At 41.1% G+C, this 18,172-nt stretch overlaps 1 protein-coding gene across 4 annotated transcripts; it reads left to right on the top strand.

Moving 5' to 3' along the window:
* Positions 1-519: 519 nt before the first annotated feature.
* Positions 520-17,973, top strand: nap1l1 (nucleosome assembly protein 1-like 1). Of its 4 annotated transcripts, XM_028043297.1 has the most exons (16): positions 520-664; positions 3,885-3,911; positions 5,202-5,290; positions 6,151-6,253; positions 8,320-8,461; positions 9,702-9,794; positions 9,925-10,053; positions 10,159-10,230; positions 10,331-10,470; positions 10,550-10,695; positions 10,782-10,801; positions 10,888-11,010; positions 11,833-11,865; positions 11,945-11,995; positions 13,410-13,446; positions 16,195-17,973. In XM_028043297.1, exons 2-15 carry the CDS (start codon positions 3,895-3,897, stop codon positions 13,413-13,415), a joined length of 1,164 nt encoding a protein of 387 aa, XP_027899098.1. In that variant the 5' UTR covers positions 520-664; positions 3,885-3,894; the 3' UTR covers positions 13,416-13,446; positions 16,195-17,973. The 4 variants fall into 4 exon arrangements, with proteins under 4 accessions (XP_027899098.1, XP_027899097.1, XP_027899096.1 ...); XM_028043296.1 differs by lacking the exon at positions 13,410-13,446 and having other exon boundaries at positions 9,702-9,782; positions 16,195-16,308; XM_028043295.1 differs by lacking the exon at positions 13,410-13,446 and having other exon boundaries at positions 9,702-9,782; positions 9,919-10,053; positions 16,195-16,308.
* The last annotated feature ends 199 nt before the right edge of the window (positions 17,974-18,172 follow it).

The following is an 18,172-nucleotide window of genomic DNA, read 5'->3' as shown; positions in this document are numbered from 1 at the left end:
ACTGATAGTTATAGTGTTGAAATAAATCAACCGATGCTGAGCTGTGACTAATGAGCTGTATGAGATATAGTTTGGAATATTTTTGCCACCTATCTCTGTTTTAAACTTCTCCGTCACTATCTGTGCTGTTTGTTCTCTAACAAACCTTTGAGACCTTCATAAAACAGCTGGATATATGGTCGACACAGGTGGAGGCCATTAACCAATCAGAGGAATCCGGAAGGGGATTGGTTGCACCGTGGTCTTATGGTTCAGTACATTGAAATATGTGCTTAAAACGTGACAAGATATGAAAAAGATTAATGGATGTGGATACTTCTGGTCCGCACAATCACGTTCTGATGTATTTATGAAAAAGAAATACTGAAAAAATAAAAACGCTGAAGAAGAGCAACAAACAAGGTTTTGTGTTTTTTTACGTTAGCATCATTAATATGTCAAGATGAGGAGGATGCTGGTTTTGATGAGGAATCTTCACCCTCGCCCCTCCCATGAGCAGCGTTGCCTCGGCGACAGCAGGTTTACGTGATGACGTCGGATGTATATGAGCGCAGGCGGCGGGATCTCTCTCCCTTTTACCGCCATCGGAGCGGAGTCTCTTTCTTCAGACTACCTAACTGCGCAGCGCCGCTAGACCAGTTCATCCTCCGGCCGCAGAGCGAAGGTAAGCGACAGCGCTCGGGAAGGACTCGGTTGCCGACGCCCAAGACTTTTGCGTTGCCCAACGGAGTTCAATTTTCAGTCAGTTGGCGAAAACGACGCGAGGAGGACGTCTGTGGTTTTGCTAGTGCTAGTCCAAACGAGATAGCGGCAGCAGCCATTGAGCGCAGGCGCCTCCATGATGCGATAACGTTACACGCCTGTAGAGGAATAAAACAACGGTTCTCCGTCTCTCTTTGTTACACCGGGATGCTTTAAACGGTTATTCCTGTAACATGACAACACGTTGGGATAATTGCTATAAGCTTCGACGTTTATAGCATTTGTTGACACGTGTTTAGGTTCTTGTGTTTTCGGACTTAACGTTATGTTTTGGGACGGTAATACTCCGGGTGGGGAGCAGCGGGTGGGACGCTGCTGCCCACCCGACGCGACGACCGCCAGGAGTCTTGCATAAAACCAAAGGGGGTTAAAACGTGGTGTCGGGGACGCCTAGTAACTGGACCACATTATGTAGCCGGGGCAGCCTGCCTGTCTGACTAAGACGTTCCTCCCACTGGTTCGGGCGGAGTGGTGCGCATCAAGCTAGCAGCACAGAAGCTAGCTAACTAGCCTGAATTAGTGGAGCTGCTCGGCGGCAAAAGCGGGAGGCCCGGCTGGAGTTGCACCGGGTAACACACCGAGGCTAAATACTGACCTACATTTATAGGTTGACTTGTGCGTTTTTGGGACTTTTTTTTATTTTATTTGCATGATATCTAAATGTTGACAGGCGCGCAGCCTCCCATCCAGGCTTAGACTGATGGTCTGGCAGACCTCAGCGTGCAACACGTGGTCGTGGCCGGGATTAGGAGGAGGTCGGCTCTCCACAAAAGAAAAGTTGGGCCCAGTAATCTGCTGCTGCGGTTCTGTTCCCGAACATCTTTCTAACGCACTGGGGTTTCACTGGAGGAGCTGGGCCAGGAGGGCCTCTGCTGCCTCGGACACCCGATCCTGGATTAACCGGATAGTTGGATCTTTCTAACCAAACATGATTTTAGTTTTTAGTTTTTGATTTGATTGTACAAGATTGAAATGCTAAACCACTGTGGCTTGTTTTGAGATAATGTTGGCTTAAAATAAATTCTTTTAAAAAAACAACTTTGTAATATACCTCATGGGCGCATGTCATTAAAGTAGAATAGTGAGGCAAAAATTATTTTCATATTTCAAAATCAGAAAGTCGTATTATATAGACTCATTATACATGTAAGGGTGCATTTCAAGTACATTTGGATGACTTTGGCTTAAAGTGAATGAAAAGTAGAAATGGAGAAAAAAATTGGGGGGGAAAAATGTGATTGCTCATATCTGCTTTTTTTAATTTTTCAAAGAAACGTCATTATGCTGTCCAGGAATTTACTGTCCATTTATTTACAGGACAAAAAACATAAGTCAACACCAGCAGATGACATGGCTTCCAAATTAATCAGTGTAGATACTTAAAATTATACTTCAAATAACTTTGGTTCTGTGCCTCTCCACTCTCCCTGCAGACTGTTGTACCTTGCTGTCCTAATGAAAGGCCACATTTAATTCAACCTGAGTGAACCACCAAGCAATAGTGCATCAGTTTTTATCCATAAGATGGATAAGTTGGTATTTGGTGGATTCTAAGCCTTGAGAATCTTCTCCAATCTCTTAAATGGGCTTGACAGTCCTTTTGAGGATGCTTGTGAGACCTTTTCTTTTTTTTCCTACTTTTTCCTTCCTCTCAACTTTCTTTTTTACACACTTGGGACCCGCACACATGAGCAACCCCCTGTTGACCTTTTCTTTTTTTTTTTTTTTAAATGCGTCTTTAAAATAAAATCATGTGACTGCATCTCGCTTCAGCTGCAGATCTTGGGATGTTGACTCTGAAATCAGGCTTGTAACATTTTATCTATAGATTTGATGGAACCCAGAACCTGTTTTGCTTGTTGTCGTAAGAGCATTGTTGCAACATTTTTATGTTTTTAAACCTGAAGGCTCAAACTGCTGGATCAAAACAAAGATGTCCCCCATGGGATGGAAGAAGGCCAAACTCTCTGTTGGCATGGTAATCTATTCTTCCCAGCTCAAGTGGGAAACGCGTAAATGTGTAATGGTGTAAATGAAAGCTATTGCTAGTGGTGTAGCCTACACCAACATGATCATTAGCTAAAAATGGAGATTTGGACAGAATCTTCTGGTTACACTATCCTTCAGACGACGTGGGCTCAGACTTTGATTGTTCTCTGATTCAGGATCTGTGTTGAGTGGGAAGGAGCTTGACTGTTTATGATTTATTTATTTTTTAGCACTGGAGGCTGTTGTAGTGACAAAGTGAGGATTCTTGAGTATTTCTCCAGCATCCACACAGAGTCCAGACATTTCCAGGCAGGTTTCTCTGAACAGAAAGAAAATACGTTGATCTCTTAAAATTGCATGTAATCTCTGTGTGACTCCTGACTCCATTTATTCCTCCTGAACAAGGCTTCTTCTTCATACTCGCTGATCGTCATGCAGATATTCTTTAGCGACATATTTCAGTAGCGAGCGTCATCTGACAGCAAAGTCTGTACACTCTCCAATCGTTTGTTTGCATCTGATCATAAATGTTATTAGAGAGGTGCACCGATCAGGTTATTCCTGAAGACACCAATTTCTATTTAAAGTTGTTTTTTTTATTTTGTTTAAGAGCTGATCTGCTTGATGTCTCATCTCAAAGTTAAGTCAGCAGTCAGTGACCAAGTTTGCCGCCATTTTCTCAGCCAGTCTGTCATTTAGTGTTCCACGTTTTGATAAGAACTATTTATTACTCTTTTTTTAAAAAGCTACCTGTATGATTCAGCAATTATAACCCCATGAACACAAATACAGGTCTTGTAAAGCATCCCCATTTGCTTCGTTCGGACATCGGTCACAAAAAGAAGTGTGATACGCATCGTTAAAATACACACAGTAACTACATTTAATTATATTTTCATATTTATTGACCTCATTGAACAAACAACAATAAAAATAATAATAAAATGAACAATTATGACAGTGTAGTGTTGGAGGTTTTTAAATGGCATTGACTGGAATTTATCAATGCGAACGGTAAATCAGAATTATTATAAGAAATTTACCATAATAAATGATACAATAAATAGCCATCCTTATCAAGTATAAAATGTTTTAGCAAAAGACTTGACATTGTTTTTCTTTTATCTCTCCAGTATCATCAAGATGGCAGACATTGACAAGTAAGTGTTGATCACCATTTGACTCACTCAGTTATTTAATCCATTATTTTTCAGAAGTTTTTCTGGTCTATTTTTGTTACAAATTAAAAGAAACAAGCATACATCACCTCAAACAAAAATATTCTACCACGAAAATGTAGCACAACTATATAACAACTAATGACCAATTCTGCTATAATATTTGAGGTTATTTTAAAAGTATTTGCATATGAATGGGAAATCATATGTTTATGAAATCTCCCTAATATTAGCAATAGATTAATTGCATAGCTCAGAGTTTTCTTGCCAAATTCAAGCTTGACTAAAGCGTCCTTCGGCCTGAACGTGTTTAGTTTTATCCTCAACAAATTTCTCTCAAAATGCCCCCCTGAGTTAACTGGGGTCACTTGACACCTGCTGACATCACCGATTCCGGTGGGGCCTGCGTAACTTGACCTCTAGAGGGCAGCGTTACCAACCAGGTCTGCTGGCTACCACCAGGGTTTTATTTTCTTTCTAACATTTGAGCGACGGTGACTGCGATCCGCCAACAGCTGAGAGCGGCTCTGTGAATGTCGGCCGTCACCGTGGGGACGGATCCGTCTCCCTGACAGCCAGCGATTGATTATTTCTCACCCCTGAGCTGCAGAGAGGCTAAGCTTCTCAGCTGGTGATGGCGCTTTTAAAGCAGAGTGTTGGAGCTCAAAATGTGCTGCCCGTTGCAGGTTAAGCAACAGAATGATCACTTATTTTAGAATTAATCGATTAATCAATTGAAAAAACTACAGTTATTTTAAAATACTTTCTGAAAGGGCTGAAAAGATTAATCAATTGAAATGACTACTATTAACATAATTATGAAATAGTATTTGTTAGGGCTGAAATGATTGATTGATTGGAATAATCAACTAATTTAGTAATGATTAATCGTTGGTCTATGAACTCAAAACGCCATTTGGTGGAGGATAAAAAAAAACACCCAATGTATTCAAAGCAGCAATTAAGCCAAAACTATACAAACTATATCTACATTTTGCATTTAAGTTAGCATGTTTTAATGTATTTCTAATATTGTATAAGAAAAGCAGTTTGAAATTGAAGGATCTGTAGAATGTGGGATTAAAAGACAATATGATTTAATCATCAGAATAATCGATCTTTAAAATAATCCTTAATTTCTGCATGTGATGATGCTGTCGGTTTACCTGCTGAAACGTGTTCAGTGATGTTTCTGTGGACTAGAGGAGTGTGAAGTGTGTGTGTGTGTTTTGGCTGACCGCGGTCTCTCTTCTCCCCCTCCACCCCGAGCAGCAAAGACCAGGCTGAGATGGACCCTGCAGACATGGAGGACGTAGAGGATGTGGAGGAGGAGGAGACCGGAGAGGACGAGAACAGCAAAGGTCGGCTTTCAACCGCAATAAGCAACTTCTTGTGTTGGGAGTAAATTACTGGCGTGTAAAAAAAAAAAAAAAAAATAAATAAATGCCAGCGGGGCAGTCGTGTTCTTCTGTTTAAACTAGCATGACATGCTAATCCTCTTTATTTTGAATGCTGCTGATGTTCATGCATTTCCTTTGATGCCCCCGACGCGCTGCTTCCTGTGGAGAGAAACGCTGCTTCTGCCTCGTCCAGTTCAGACTGCTTCTGCATGTAATCTGCAAGCTTAGAATGATCTCTCTCTCCTACACTCACTCACACACTCCAGAGTCCCTCTTTCAGGTTGTTGGAGCAGTGAGGTGACGGGAACTTCACCAGCAGCTTTGTTTTCTAGACTATGCCAGTCCTTGTTGTGTTGACGAACAGTTTCATCATCTCCCAAACAGCAGCTGCTGTTCTCTTTTCTTTTTTTTTTTCCCCTGTCATTTTCTTTCCCCAAAGAAGTATTTTTGTTTGAAAACAAGCAGCTTGAGAAACGTATGTTTGTTTGATTCTTCGTCTCCTTTAATCTTCACACCTGCTGGCTGAGATTTGATAGGTGCTAGCAGCACGTGGAACACAGCAGCTGTGCTAGTTCTCATCAGAAGACGACACCACTTTGTTGCTAAAATGTGTTCTGTAGTGAATTTGCATCACATTTTATCCTACTGAATAAAAGCTCTACAACCCGTACAGGCCATGTTTTTATCTCGTTTGCTTCCCTAAACCTGTCAAAATCGTCATACTTTGAGTGAACTCAAGATGGCAACAGCAGGCAGGGCTCAAGAAAACAACAGATTAGATGCATGTATAATTTTTCCTTTTTAAATCTGTTTTCTTGCAGCTCGTCAGCTCACTGTGCAGATGATGCAGAACCCACAGATCCTGGCTGCGCTGCAGGAAAGGCTGGACGGCCTCAACGGCTCCCCATCAGGATACATGGAAAGGTGGGAGACTTTTCTCTTCCCACTGGTGAACGCTGTGAAATATGTAGAACAGACAGTTTTTGGAAAGCCTTAAACTCTTAATCTGAAGTATTTTTTTACTTATTTAGGAAAACAAGGGCCCCGTCATCAGATATTTGAAAAATTAGATATTTATGTGAAATAATTGAAGCTTAAATGTAAAAATATGCACATTTACTAAGCTGCCATGTAAAAACGAGTGACTTAAAGCAACCTAAAATCCTTTTCTTTTTTTTTATTCTGGTAGTTTATAGGGTTGCCATGATGCTAAAATTTTAACCTCACTTGACTCATTATCTTGTTGGCTTTCTCTGCCCTAAAGAACTGTAATATATTTATTGCTACAATACTTAAATGTGGGTAGCACATTTTCAGCAGCAGGGCAGTTTTGAGTGCTTTACATGATTTTAGGAGGAAAATAAAACTACAAACAAGGAAAAAAAACATTACATTCCAGTGACATAGAGTTGTAGGATGAAAGCTGGGATGATCACAGGAGATAAAGGAAGAACCAGAATCTAGTTTTAAAATGTTTATCCAAAGCTTTTCCATTGTTTACAGTGTTGAATAAAACCTGCATGTTTCTCAGCTGGTTTCAATGTGCTGTGAAGGGAGTTCCTCTAGTACGCATTAATAATAATTAGAGGATAATACACACTGAGGCGTTTGCCAAAACTAAACAGAGAAGACGCACTAATCAGTACCAGAGTTATGTTGCTCTGATTTGTTATCAGCAGGTTGGATGCAAACCCTTTTTTTAAGTTCAACAAACGCATCAAAAATTAAGAATACAACTATTTTCAGTCAGTTTTTATGAAGCTTAAAGACGTGCTTTGATAATTACAGCAGATTCTGCCCAGCTGTTTGGTTCTGTGGGAAAACATCTCTCTCTCTTTCTCTGTGCCTCCTGCTGCTCCCCTCCTCAGCTGAACCCCCAGCCAGCAGCTCTTTGATCAAGTGTGTCAAGTGTTTGGCAGTGGCCAGTGAACTCACCAGTTCCATCCCTGCACTGAGGGACCAAACACACTCTCTCGCCAGCATCGGGCCGGCATTTTAATTTGCTGCACAGCAGAGAAGCCCCCTACTGTACTGGCTCTTTCCAGCTTCCAGCTGGGTGGGCGGAGCTTCAGGAGGTTTAGATGGTGACTTGTGAAGTAGCTGGAGCAGCTGGAGACCAGGTTGCAGTTGTAACCCCCCCCCCCCCCGTTTCTTTTCATTTTCCAGCCAAAAACAGCAAGTGGATTTGATGGAACTGCAGCTCTAATTACAGTAAATGTTTCCGCAGATTGTTGCATAAAAACCAAAAGCTGACAATGTTGCAGTGTATTTGTTAGCAACACATTAGCACATTGTTTGATGAGGAATGACCTGCTTTGTTCCAGATGGCTGAATTTATTTTTTTATTAAATCTGATGAATTTCACCTGAAAATCGTTGGTATTAAGGTAACTAAAGTAGTTTAAGTGATTAAATTAAAAATGGCTGGAAAACCTTTCATTTTGAATTCTTAGCTGCAGTTTCAGTAAATTACTTGCAGGCAGATTATTGGCCTTTATTTTTACTAAATACTGGCTGGTAAATGATGGTGATGAAGTTAATCTTTTTGGTTGGATTATTTAACAAACTGTAGCTTTCATAATTCCCAATCACTTTTAATGGTCACTAAGTCTAATGAGCAATTAACCAATAACATTAGATGAGATTGATTACTTCCATTTGTTCCTTTTTTTTTTTTTTGAAACTCAACTTTGAGAGACAATATATTTTCTTTATGGTTTCGGTTGCGTTTTATTATTTTATTCTGTTTTGAAGTCACTACTTTGCGTTGGTAAATCAGGTGCCATCAGAAACCAGCAGTTTCTGGTTAACAGGTGAAAATGTAACTTTATGGAGTCCAGCAGTGATGAAACGGTTGAGTTCATGGTCCTTTCAGCGCGTCTACCTTCAGATTAGAGCTGCTGTTTACAAGCTGTTTTGTTCCTGTAGGAAGTTCCTCTGTTGGGATATTTAGCCAACAGACCCCTGACAGCACGTTTCTGCTCCCCACAGCTTACCGAAGGTCGTAAAGAGACGCGTGAACGCTTTGAAGAACCTGCAGGTCAAATGTGCCCACATCGAAGCCAAGTTCTACGAAGAAGTTCATGAACTGGAGAGAAAGTACGCAGCGCTCTACCAGCCCCTCTTTGACAAAGTAAGTTGGTTTCTCTCTGTTCACATGTAGCTTTGCTGAACCCAGAGCTTTGTGTTCAGTGGGTCTGGAGACTCGGTTTGATTGGAGACCAAAGTTGCAACATTTGTTCCATTTTCATCTGCTGCGGTTCACCTTCCCTCTGCACTGTCAAACAAGCCAAACCCTTTAAAAAGTCTGTTCAACGTCTTGCCTGTGGGTGGCGCTGCACCAAGAACTGCTGAGATGACATGAAAACCTCTGAAGACATGAGAGCAACTTCCTTCACAAAACAGAAAAAAAATATGGTGGTATAGAAGTTGTAGGATTTCTCTTTTCTCTTGCACTAGAGACTTGCGTTTGTTTTGGTTTTATTTAGCCAGAATGCCCTGTGATATAGTTCACTTCCCGCTTTTGGAGCGGTCTCCATTCTGCTTGCAACCACATATACATTCGAACTGCGCCAGAGTTCACTTCAACTGAACCGAGGTTTCTAAGCTGACCAGAGTTAATTTTTTTGATTGTGCATTCACACCTCCCCAAGCGAACTAGAGTTGGATTGAAGCGGACCGAACAGGACTGGTGTGAATCCACTCAGAGTCTTAACCTTCGGTTTCTTAGTAATAAGTCAACATCGGTATTCTTAGAATTTATATTTGTTAAAAAATATTGGCTGCTGTTCCCCATGAGCAACAAAGGCACTTCTTTCCTCTGGTCCAGAAGCCACCTGGTCGTTGTTTTTGGGACCATTTCCCAAAAATTTGTACCAGTGGAAATACAGAGAACTGGTTCTGAACGGTTCCAGAACCACTGTGAGAGCCTCTGCTCTCTCCCTCCACCTCTTGTAGTCTATCAGTCCTTCAAATCCGGAAGCGTTTTCCTTCTTCCTTGTCAATAAATGCCTCTAACTTTATCCATTTTTATTTATAAATAAACCAAAAGCATATTTTTGTTTTGTTTTGCATTATTTTAAGTTAAACATAAGAAAAAATGTAAAAGTGAGTAATAATAAATTAGAATTATTCCAAAGTTCTACCTCTGTGCTTTAGTCTTCAGGAAAAACTGGAAGTTGATTTGAAATATTCATATTTTCTCAAAGAAAATTAGAATATTTAATCGACCAGTAAATCCTGACCAAATTCAACAATCAGGCCTGAAGTCGCAAGTTGCCTCCTAAACAGGAAGCAACTTGAAACTACAACTAGTTGTGCTCCCAACACCTGCTAATATCTTCTTCCTGACTCATCTCTAATTGTTTTTGCAGAGAAGCGAGATAGTGACGGCAGCTTACGAGCCTACAGACGAAGAATGTGAGTGGAAGACCGATGAAGAGGAAGAGCTGACAGTAAGTAAGCAGGTACAGGTGACTTATACAACCGCATGCTTCCTGTCTCCCTTCAATCCAATCACATCTGTCCATCACAAATCAATAAAGACTAAAGGCTTGTCAGTGCTTTGTTCTGTCGTGTTTTTCCCCTCTGGTTCAGGATGAGATGAAGGAGAAGGCCAAGTTGGAAGAAGAGAAGAAGGACGAAGAGAAGGAAAATCCCAAAGGCATCCCAGAGTTCTGGCTAACAGTATTCAAAAACGTGGACCTGCTCAGCGACATGCTGCAGGTACAGACCAGAAAATGGGTCACAAATCATGCAAATATTATGGTTTGCTGCCACCTGCTGGCTGAGACTTGATAGTCCACTAAACGGCATCATTTCCTCTTTCAGGAGCACGACGAGCCCGTTCTAAAACATTTACAAGATATTAAAGTAAAGTTCTCCGATCCGGGACAGCCAATGGTGAGTAGGCATTATTTAGACAGTAAAAACTAGGAAGTGAAATGCTATGTTTTTTTTTTTTCTTCTTCTTTTTTTATATCTGGGGTCTCTCTGTCCTCAGAGCTTCACATTAGAGTTTCACTTCGAACCCAACGAGTTCTTCACACAAACAGTGTTATCGAAAACCTACAAGATGAGGTCGGAACCGGACGAGAGCGACCCGTTCTCCTTTGACGGGCCAGAGATCATGAGCTGCGTTGGGTGAGCAGTCGCTCCCACTTTTGATTCTCTTAAAGAATGCTTGTTTCTTACTGTTTGGTTTTATTTTTTCTTCCAAAAGATGCATGATCGACTGGACGAAGGGAAAGAACGTCACGTTGAAAACAATCAAGAAGAAGCAGAAGCACAAGGGCCGCGGCACGGTGAGGACCGTCACCAAGACCGTCCCCAACGACTCCTTCTTCAACTTCTTCACCCCGCCTGAAGGTAAGAGACGGTTTTTAAATTCGCTCAAGATTTTTTTTGTTTCTGGTGGCTTCACGTATCGTCTTTTTTTCCGTTGTTGTTTGCAGTTCCAGAAAACGGAGAGCTGGTAAGTGTTGCAGCGCGTCGTCTGTCCAGTCGTCTCCTCGGTGATGCTATTGTTTGGAGTGTCAGACATTGAGCGCTTGTCTTCAGGACGAGGACTCCGAGGCGATCCTGGCAGCAGACTTCGAGATCGGCCACTTCATCCGGGAGCGCATCGTACCGCGCGCCGTTCTCTACTTCACCGGCGAGGCCATAGAGGACGACGACGATGACGTGAGTGTTCTCTCCAACAGGACTGGGCCAAATGTCTTAAAAATAAAACCTCACACTTGTTTCTTTTCATACTAGATCAGATGTACAGTATATAATATTTTTGGTTGCTTTCTTTTCTTAAAAAGAAATGACAGAAAATATTCCAAAAAGTTTCTTTTATTTCATTCATTGCTTCTGTGAGTTGGACGACGGAGTTTCAGGGCCAGGCTGTGAGAACTTTTAAGGACAAGAATAAAATCGTTATATTAGCAGGAAGAATGATGCAATTTTACCAGGGAAAACTGCTGCACATGTGGCTCTTCAAAGTAGAAAGTTGATTGCACCATTGTTTCAAAGTTTTACTACTGATGATAATTTAATGCGTTAATGATGTGTTATAGGATTATATGTAAAATTTATACCAAAGTACAACTTCACAAGATGCTCAACAATCCTTATTTTAATTTTTAATTTAGTTTTTCTTATTGGGTTTTTCATAAAATTACAATTTTTATTCTGCTTGTATTGAGACTTCTTTAATTTTGACTTTATTGTTGCATGACTTTACTATTGTAATTAAAAAATAAAGATATTGCCTGTCCCTAATAATTTCATAGTTGACCTGAAATCAAAAACACAAGATGGCCGTCCTGACTGCACTCACATAACTCTGAACTACAGAAAACTCCACAAGTGCATTGGTGGGGGGAGGGAATCAAAATTTTCCCAAAAATTTGATCTATCAATAAACTCTGTGGCGCAGTAATAGATTTTTGGTTTCATTGTGGCTTTCAGACTCTGAATCTAAAGCATTTCTTCTTCTTCTTTCTTCTCCTGTTCCAGTACGATGAAGAGGGTGAAGAAGCAGATGATGAGGTAAACATGGTTTAAAGAGCTGGATTGAGGCGAGCGTTGAAGCAGAGTTGCTCACGTAAAGCTGCTTCTCTCCAATCAGGAAGGCGAGGAGGAGGCCGACGAGGAGAACGACCCCGACTACGACCCCAAGGTGAGCTAGCGAGAACACGCCTTGATGACTTCCTCTAACGATCTCTGGTGTCCTGAGAAAAGACCTTGCTCAGCAGTTCCGTGCTGTCGGCTCAGGACGCTCCAGGCAGAAGGCTAGCTGCAGCTAACGTTAAAGCTACACCCGATCTCTCTGCAGTGCACTTTTCACGTTCCTCTGGGGTCCTGAGCCGCAGCAGGAGAACAGCTGTCCTCCCAAGACTTTTCAGATCTCAGCATACAGAATACACTCTGTCAAATTCAGCTGATTCACAGCCACTTTATCTGTGGTTTCCCGCTGAAAGACAGGAATACAAAAGCTTTTTTTTTCTTTCCTCTGCATTTCATCTAACAGTCGCTTAAAATTGAATGCTGCATGCCGAAACTAAAATGATAAAAATAACACAACTAGTATCCTTTTAAATAGAAAGTGTAAGGCTTAATTTATCCTAGTTGGTGTATTTTAAGTGGTTAGTCCTGCAAGTGCTTTAGTTGATTTGTTTCCTCTTTTTTTAATTTTATTTTTTTACATAAAGTTGAACAATTGCAATATAGCACTATTTTCATAGCCAAAATCCTTATAGAATTAAATTTTTAATGACCATATTGTCTGGTTTAGAAAGTGCTGTTTCCATAATTATTCTGATTTGATGTCTTTTTAAGATTTTATATAATTCTGATGATCATAGCTCACAGCTAATGAAACCCCAAAATTCAGTTTGTTAGAAAATTAGAATCACAGAAAAGCAACCAACTAGAGAAGCCTGATGAAACGTGTGACCAATCCTCATTTAGTGATTGGCTGCATCACTTACTGAATCAATGTGCCACAGATTAATATTTTATTTTTTTGTGCCACAGCTTTAAGAGGAACTTGAGATTTTCTGAAAGCCTAGCCTGCTTTAAAAGCAACCATCAGTTCATCTTTGCTGTTCGGTCTGGCGCCCCCTACATTCCTCATAAATATAGACTTGGACTTTGTGTGTTTTTTGAGCAGATCTTGAGACAACAGTTTTCCTTGAGATCCAGTGCCTGGGGAAAAATTTAAACGTTCATCCCTTCCTCACATTTTTTACCACACTTTTTCCTACCACTCATCTTTCAATCAAAATTTAGCAGTGATGTGAACTGCTTATTTTTCTAAGAAACTGAATTCTGGGTTTTATATTGTTTTAATTGTTGAAACAAACTAATGGCTGGTATAGCTCTATACAAGTAGCAGGCAGTTTGTAGGGATGCTTCACGGCTCTGATCAGTTTTCTGTAGCTCTTATTGCTGCTTCCTCCTGAGCTCCAAGGTCTTTTGACATTCTGTATTCTGCTGGTTGTGCTTTAGGTTTGTTTCCTGTTCATTAATGTTTCTTCATCTTCAGTCACTTGCATCTTTTGTCAGCTACTCTTTAAATTTTTCCTCACTAGGTTTAAATGGTGACTATAGACAAATAACCCTATCCTGGTAGGTACAGCTTGCGATTTGTCAGCTTACTACCATCAACCTCCCCACCCCTTCCTGCCCTACCATCCTGCCACTTTTATTTATTAGTTGTTTTTTTTTTAAAGTTTGGCTTTCCTCCTTTTGGTTTCCATCCGCCGTCTCTCTGCACTCCCCTCCCGCTCCTCCTCCTCCGCCGCCGTCCTGCACTTGACCAAAAGTACTAATCCACCAGTTTGTTGTTGGATTTCAGTTGTTTTTTGTTTGTTTTTTAGTTTAACCCATGAGATCAGTATTTGCACCTGTACCATTTCTGTGTATTGAATCTTGTCCACCCCTCTCCTGTTTGCTTATTTTTGTTCCTGCTGTGTTGAAATTCTGGTTTCCGCAAACACCCAGAAAGGCTGTAGGCCGTACACCCTAAGCCTTAAGCATGTGAAATTAATCTAAAATTTCTTTTAATTTCTTAGAATTAAAACTTTACATTGGTCTTAAAAAATTGAGTCAGACGCAGACATCTTCATTGCATTCTGTAACATGAGGCGCATGAAGTTCCTTCTAAGTATCTGCTAATATACCGTATTTTCCGCACTATAAGGCGCACCTAAAAACCTTCAATTTTCTCAAAAGCCGTGAGTGCGCCTTATAATCCGGTGCGCCTTATATATGGACCAATATTGAGCCACAACAGGTCTCGCAACTACGGTAAGCAGCCGCTGACTTCATTTTCCCCCGTAGAAGAAGAAGCGCGCGGTGCACGCTGGGTTTTGTGTAAAATGGCTCCTATTAAGAGACACGCTTACGACAGAGTTTAAGCTCAAGGCGATCAGTCAGGCAGTAGAACATGGGAATAGAGCAGCAGCGAGAGAATTTAACATGAACTAATCAATGGTTATAGCGGAAGTGGATATATATTGTGATTGCACTAACGTTTGATTTTCCGAAACAGCATCAGACTGTTTTTTACGTGTTTATTGAATCGAGGAAAAGTTCCCTTCCACTATATGTTATACCTTGCTGTTGTTAAAAGATAAACTGTGTCACGAAAATACCACCTCACTTACTTTACCTCGGAGAAAATAATAAAACAGCTGTTTATTCATTTTGGGAACGAACAGAGTTGAAGGTGCGCCTTATAATGTGGTGCGCCTTATAGTGCGGAAAATACGGTACCCTTGCTGATTAGCTAGCTTTTTAACATTTTTCTATTATTGGTAAATCCAAATTTATCGGCAGCTGACTGACGTTGGTTTTTGTCACTGGTTTGCTTTTGTTCCCAGCACAGTGCAATAGAGAAGGATCTGCTAACCATCTCCTATAATGTATTTTTGGTCTTGAGTTTCATTCAAGGCAGTATTAAAGTCTTTAAATTTCACTTGCTGAAACCTGCAGAGTGACATGGTGCTTCTGCTACTGAAGTTTTAATCTGAATGCTTCATACACATCTCAACCAGGGGTACCAATAAATGTGACAGCAAAGTATTTGGTGTCTTACTGCCCATTAACATGTCATTTGTTGTCTTATGCTACATGCTAATCTGCTTTAATGTCATGACGGCTAAATCATTTCAGGTCACCTTAAGATGCTAACCTGAGAATTAGATGTTAGCCAGCAGTAACCATGTGCTTTCTATAATGAGATTTAAAAAAATAATAATAATTTTGTTACATTGCTATCAGAGCTGATTGCAGAGACGCCCGAACCAAAGTGTGATGGGACGTTAGTTCTGTTTGGGAATTCCTGGTTTCTGTATCCTGAGATGTGGAAAGGATTTGAAGTTTAGTTTCTGCTGCTGCCTCACATTGACAAAATAAGCCACAAGCAGAATTGAAGGATTGTTTTTACCTCTCAATTGTAGTTTATCTGATTTGAGTTGTAAAAACATAGATTTTCTGTATTTTTATCAGAATTCAGAAAAATCTGCTCTTTGTCAGGTTTTAAATGTGTCCAGTTGTAAAAAAATAAATGCACAGATTCTGCACTTTTCTGTAGACAAAGTCATGATGGAAATTCTGATGAAAATGAAGCCCATCAAAGGAATTTTGGGGGCTTTAAAATTGTAAAAGAGACAGGCTGCTTCTTTTAATACCGTTGTACAGAATGAAGAAGAGGCCAAGTGACCAGGGTCCAAACCAAACACTGTATGTTGGTGGCATCATACCTGATGTCAAGCACAGTGGTGACGAGTGATGATCTGGACTTGTTTTGCCTCCAAAGGACTTAGGATGCTAGCAGTCCTGACTTGATGCTCCTCAGCCACCAGGCCAGACATGAATACCTCTCTAGAGTTAGAGATGCTGAACACAGCTGAATGACTGAAAAGAATAAAGTAATGCAGTGGTCCAGTCAAAGTCCAGACCTCAATCTGATTGAGGACCTTGCGAGATGGGACTTGGTATGGATAGTTTAAGTTTAGAACCTTGTAAAGAGCAGACCTGCATTGATGCCCAACCACTTGGATGAAAAGAATCAAAACTTTGTGATATAGTAGCAGGAAAAAACCCAGTGGAGACATTTCCATTACATAACTGAAGGACTTTAGTCAACAATATAGTGATTTTACTGAGTGTCCTCATCGGTCTGAAAAGCCCAGAATCAGAGCACCAAGTTCTTACAAGCCAAATAGATGCTGCTCACTATGACCGTCCTTCAGGCAGTGTGACCTCTACAGCTTCCAGCTGCTTGTTGACCGTGGCTTCATGTGTAGGTTGTCTTACTGTCCCATGTAGAGGCGTGGCCTTGACACCCAACCCTGTTGTGATTTGTTACAGAAGGATGGAACCCCCCCAGCTGAGTGCAGGCAACAGTGAGTCCTTGCCTAGCTGCGATGAGGATCAACTGCACTGTTCTTGCTTCTCAAATAAAAAAAATTTAAAAAAAACACACACAAAAGAAAAAAGAAAAAAAAACATACAAATAATAAAAAAAAATAGTTACTTATCGCCTTATAATGTTTTGTATTTTTCTTGGTAGGGAATTTGAAGAAAAAGTTTCCAGATTTTTGTTACGAAACCAGTGGTAATATACTGCGAGCTGTTTGGCTCAATATACATGATATTTTACTAGACCCGTTTCCTCCTCGTCCTTCTCTGTACAATAGCTAGACGACAGGAAAATGTCGCCCTCAAACAGCATGACTTTGTTTCTTCACCGCTAAACTAGTTTGGGTTCTTGTGAAGTTTTTTGGATGTGTTTGCTCTTAGACAACAGCTGTGGTTTAGACTGCATCATAGAGGCATCAATTCACACCACCCTAACCCCCATCCTATTGTTGTCCCTTCCTTCCCACCAATGTCCAGGTTAGTTGGTTCTGGCTGTCCCAGGTGTTTTGTTTTTTTATTATTAATGACGCCTTGAACGCACTTGAACTAGCACTGTAGCATTGCCAACATCATACACAGGACCTGCAACTTGGGTGTTCATTCCCCTTTTCCCAACTTTTACTTTTTCTCCCCAAAACGGACGCCAAAGTTGTCCACCTACTGGAAGCGGCTTGTCCTCAAGGTTTTCCCTCTCGATACATTCCAGTAAGCAGACTGGCTCAACGGCGAACCTCTTGGTCTGCCGCTGTTCAACTGGACGGACTGTTAAAATAGATCAAACCCCCGTTGCTTGTGTCGACATCCTTGCTCCTAGGGCTCGGCACAAGCCCGGTTGAGTCTCTCGAACATTCCAGGGATTTCTATTGAGTAAGGACTTGGCGACCTGTCCTGTAACCTCGTGATAAAGCTTTTCTTAGGCTCGCTGTGGCCTGGCTGTCGTCTATTCTATTGCACTTTGTACTAGTGTGTGGTGTGCCAGTGGTGTTGTGTCATCAGTTAGCAGAGTATTCCTTGTAAGCAGCACTTTGTCACTCTCTGTCTAAAAGGACCAGAGGGGATGATGGGAGGGTAACGACGCTATGGAGAGCAGAAGTTGTTGGTCTGTGGTTTTTAAGTGCATTTCCTTTCCTATAGAAAGAGGCACATTTTCAGAAGCTTTATCAAATCTTTGGGCAGATGTAGCACAGGGGATGAGCAGAAAGTGTCGGAGTCACCTACCCATACTTCTATCCCCCGTTTATCACCCTGACCTCTTGTCGCCAACTTGTCCAGACTAAAGCCCAGCGGTTGAAGTCCTTTGTACATTTATTTAATTCACTGTGAAAGGGGGGAAATCACATGGCCATCGTTTTGGCCAATGACCTTCCTCCGACCCTGCTTCCATCTTCTTCCTTTTTTTTTTATTTTCTCCTACCAAGAATGCCACAGAAAGTATGTCAGAGCAATACTTAAAGCCAAGAAGGGACTATGAAGAGGAATCCTAGCCTGCCACCCTCCTGGTGTCTTCAGTTGTTGGTTGTGTTGGACCTTACTGTGTCCTCTGTGGAAAGCCGGGGGTATCTCTTATTCTGCAGGGAGCATTCACATCATTCATTGAGAGAAGATGCGACTGGGCCTCTGTACGGTCACTTCTGAGCAGCTGTTGTCGAGGCGAAATGCTATGCTACAAAAATACTAATGTACTCAATACCTGTACGTGTATGTTCCTGAATAAATTGGTTAAACATGTCTCCTTGTTGGGTTTTTTTTTTTCTTGAGAGGGTACATTTGTTGCAGCCATAAATGGGGATATTTTAAACCATGATGAGATGAGTACACGTTGATCCATGCTGGTTGTGAATCGTCCATTGCTGAACTTATTTGGGTACAAAATGGTGACGCCTTCTACAGGACGTTTTGTACCCTCCATGCTTTTGACATGAACTGA

The sequence above is a fragment of the Xiphophorus couchianus genome, chromosome 17, assembly GCF_001444195.1.
Source record: "Xiphophorus couchianus chromosome 17, X_couchianus-1.0, whole genome shotgun sequence".
NCBI classification, from domain to species: Eukaryota; Metazoa; Chordata; class Actinopteri; order Cyprinodontiformes; family Poeciliidae; genus Xiphophorus; species Xiphophorus couchianus.
This window is presented reverse-complemented; position numbering and strand designations above follow the sequence as displayed.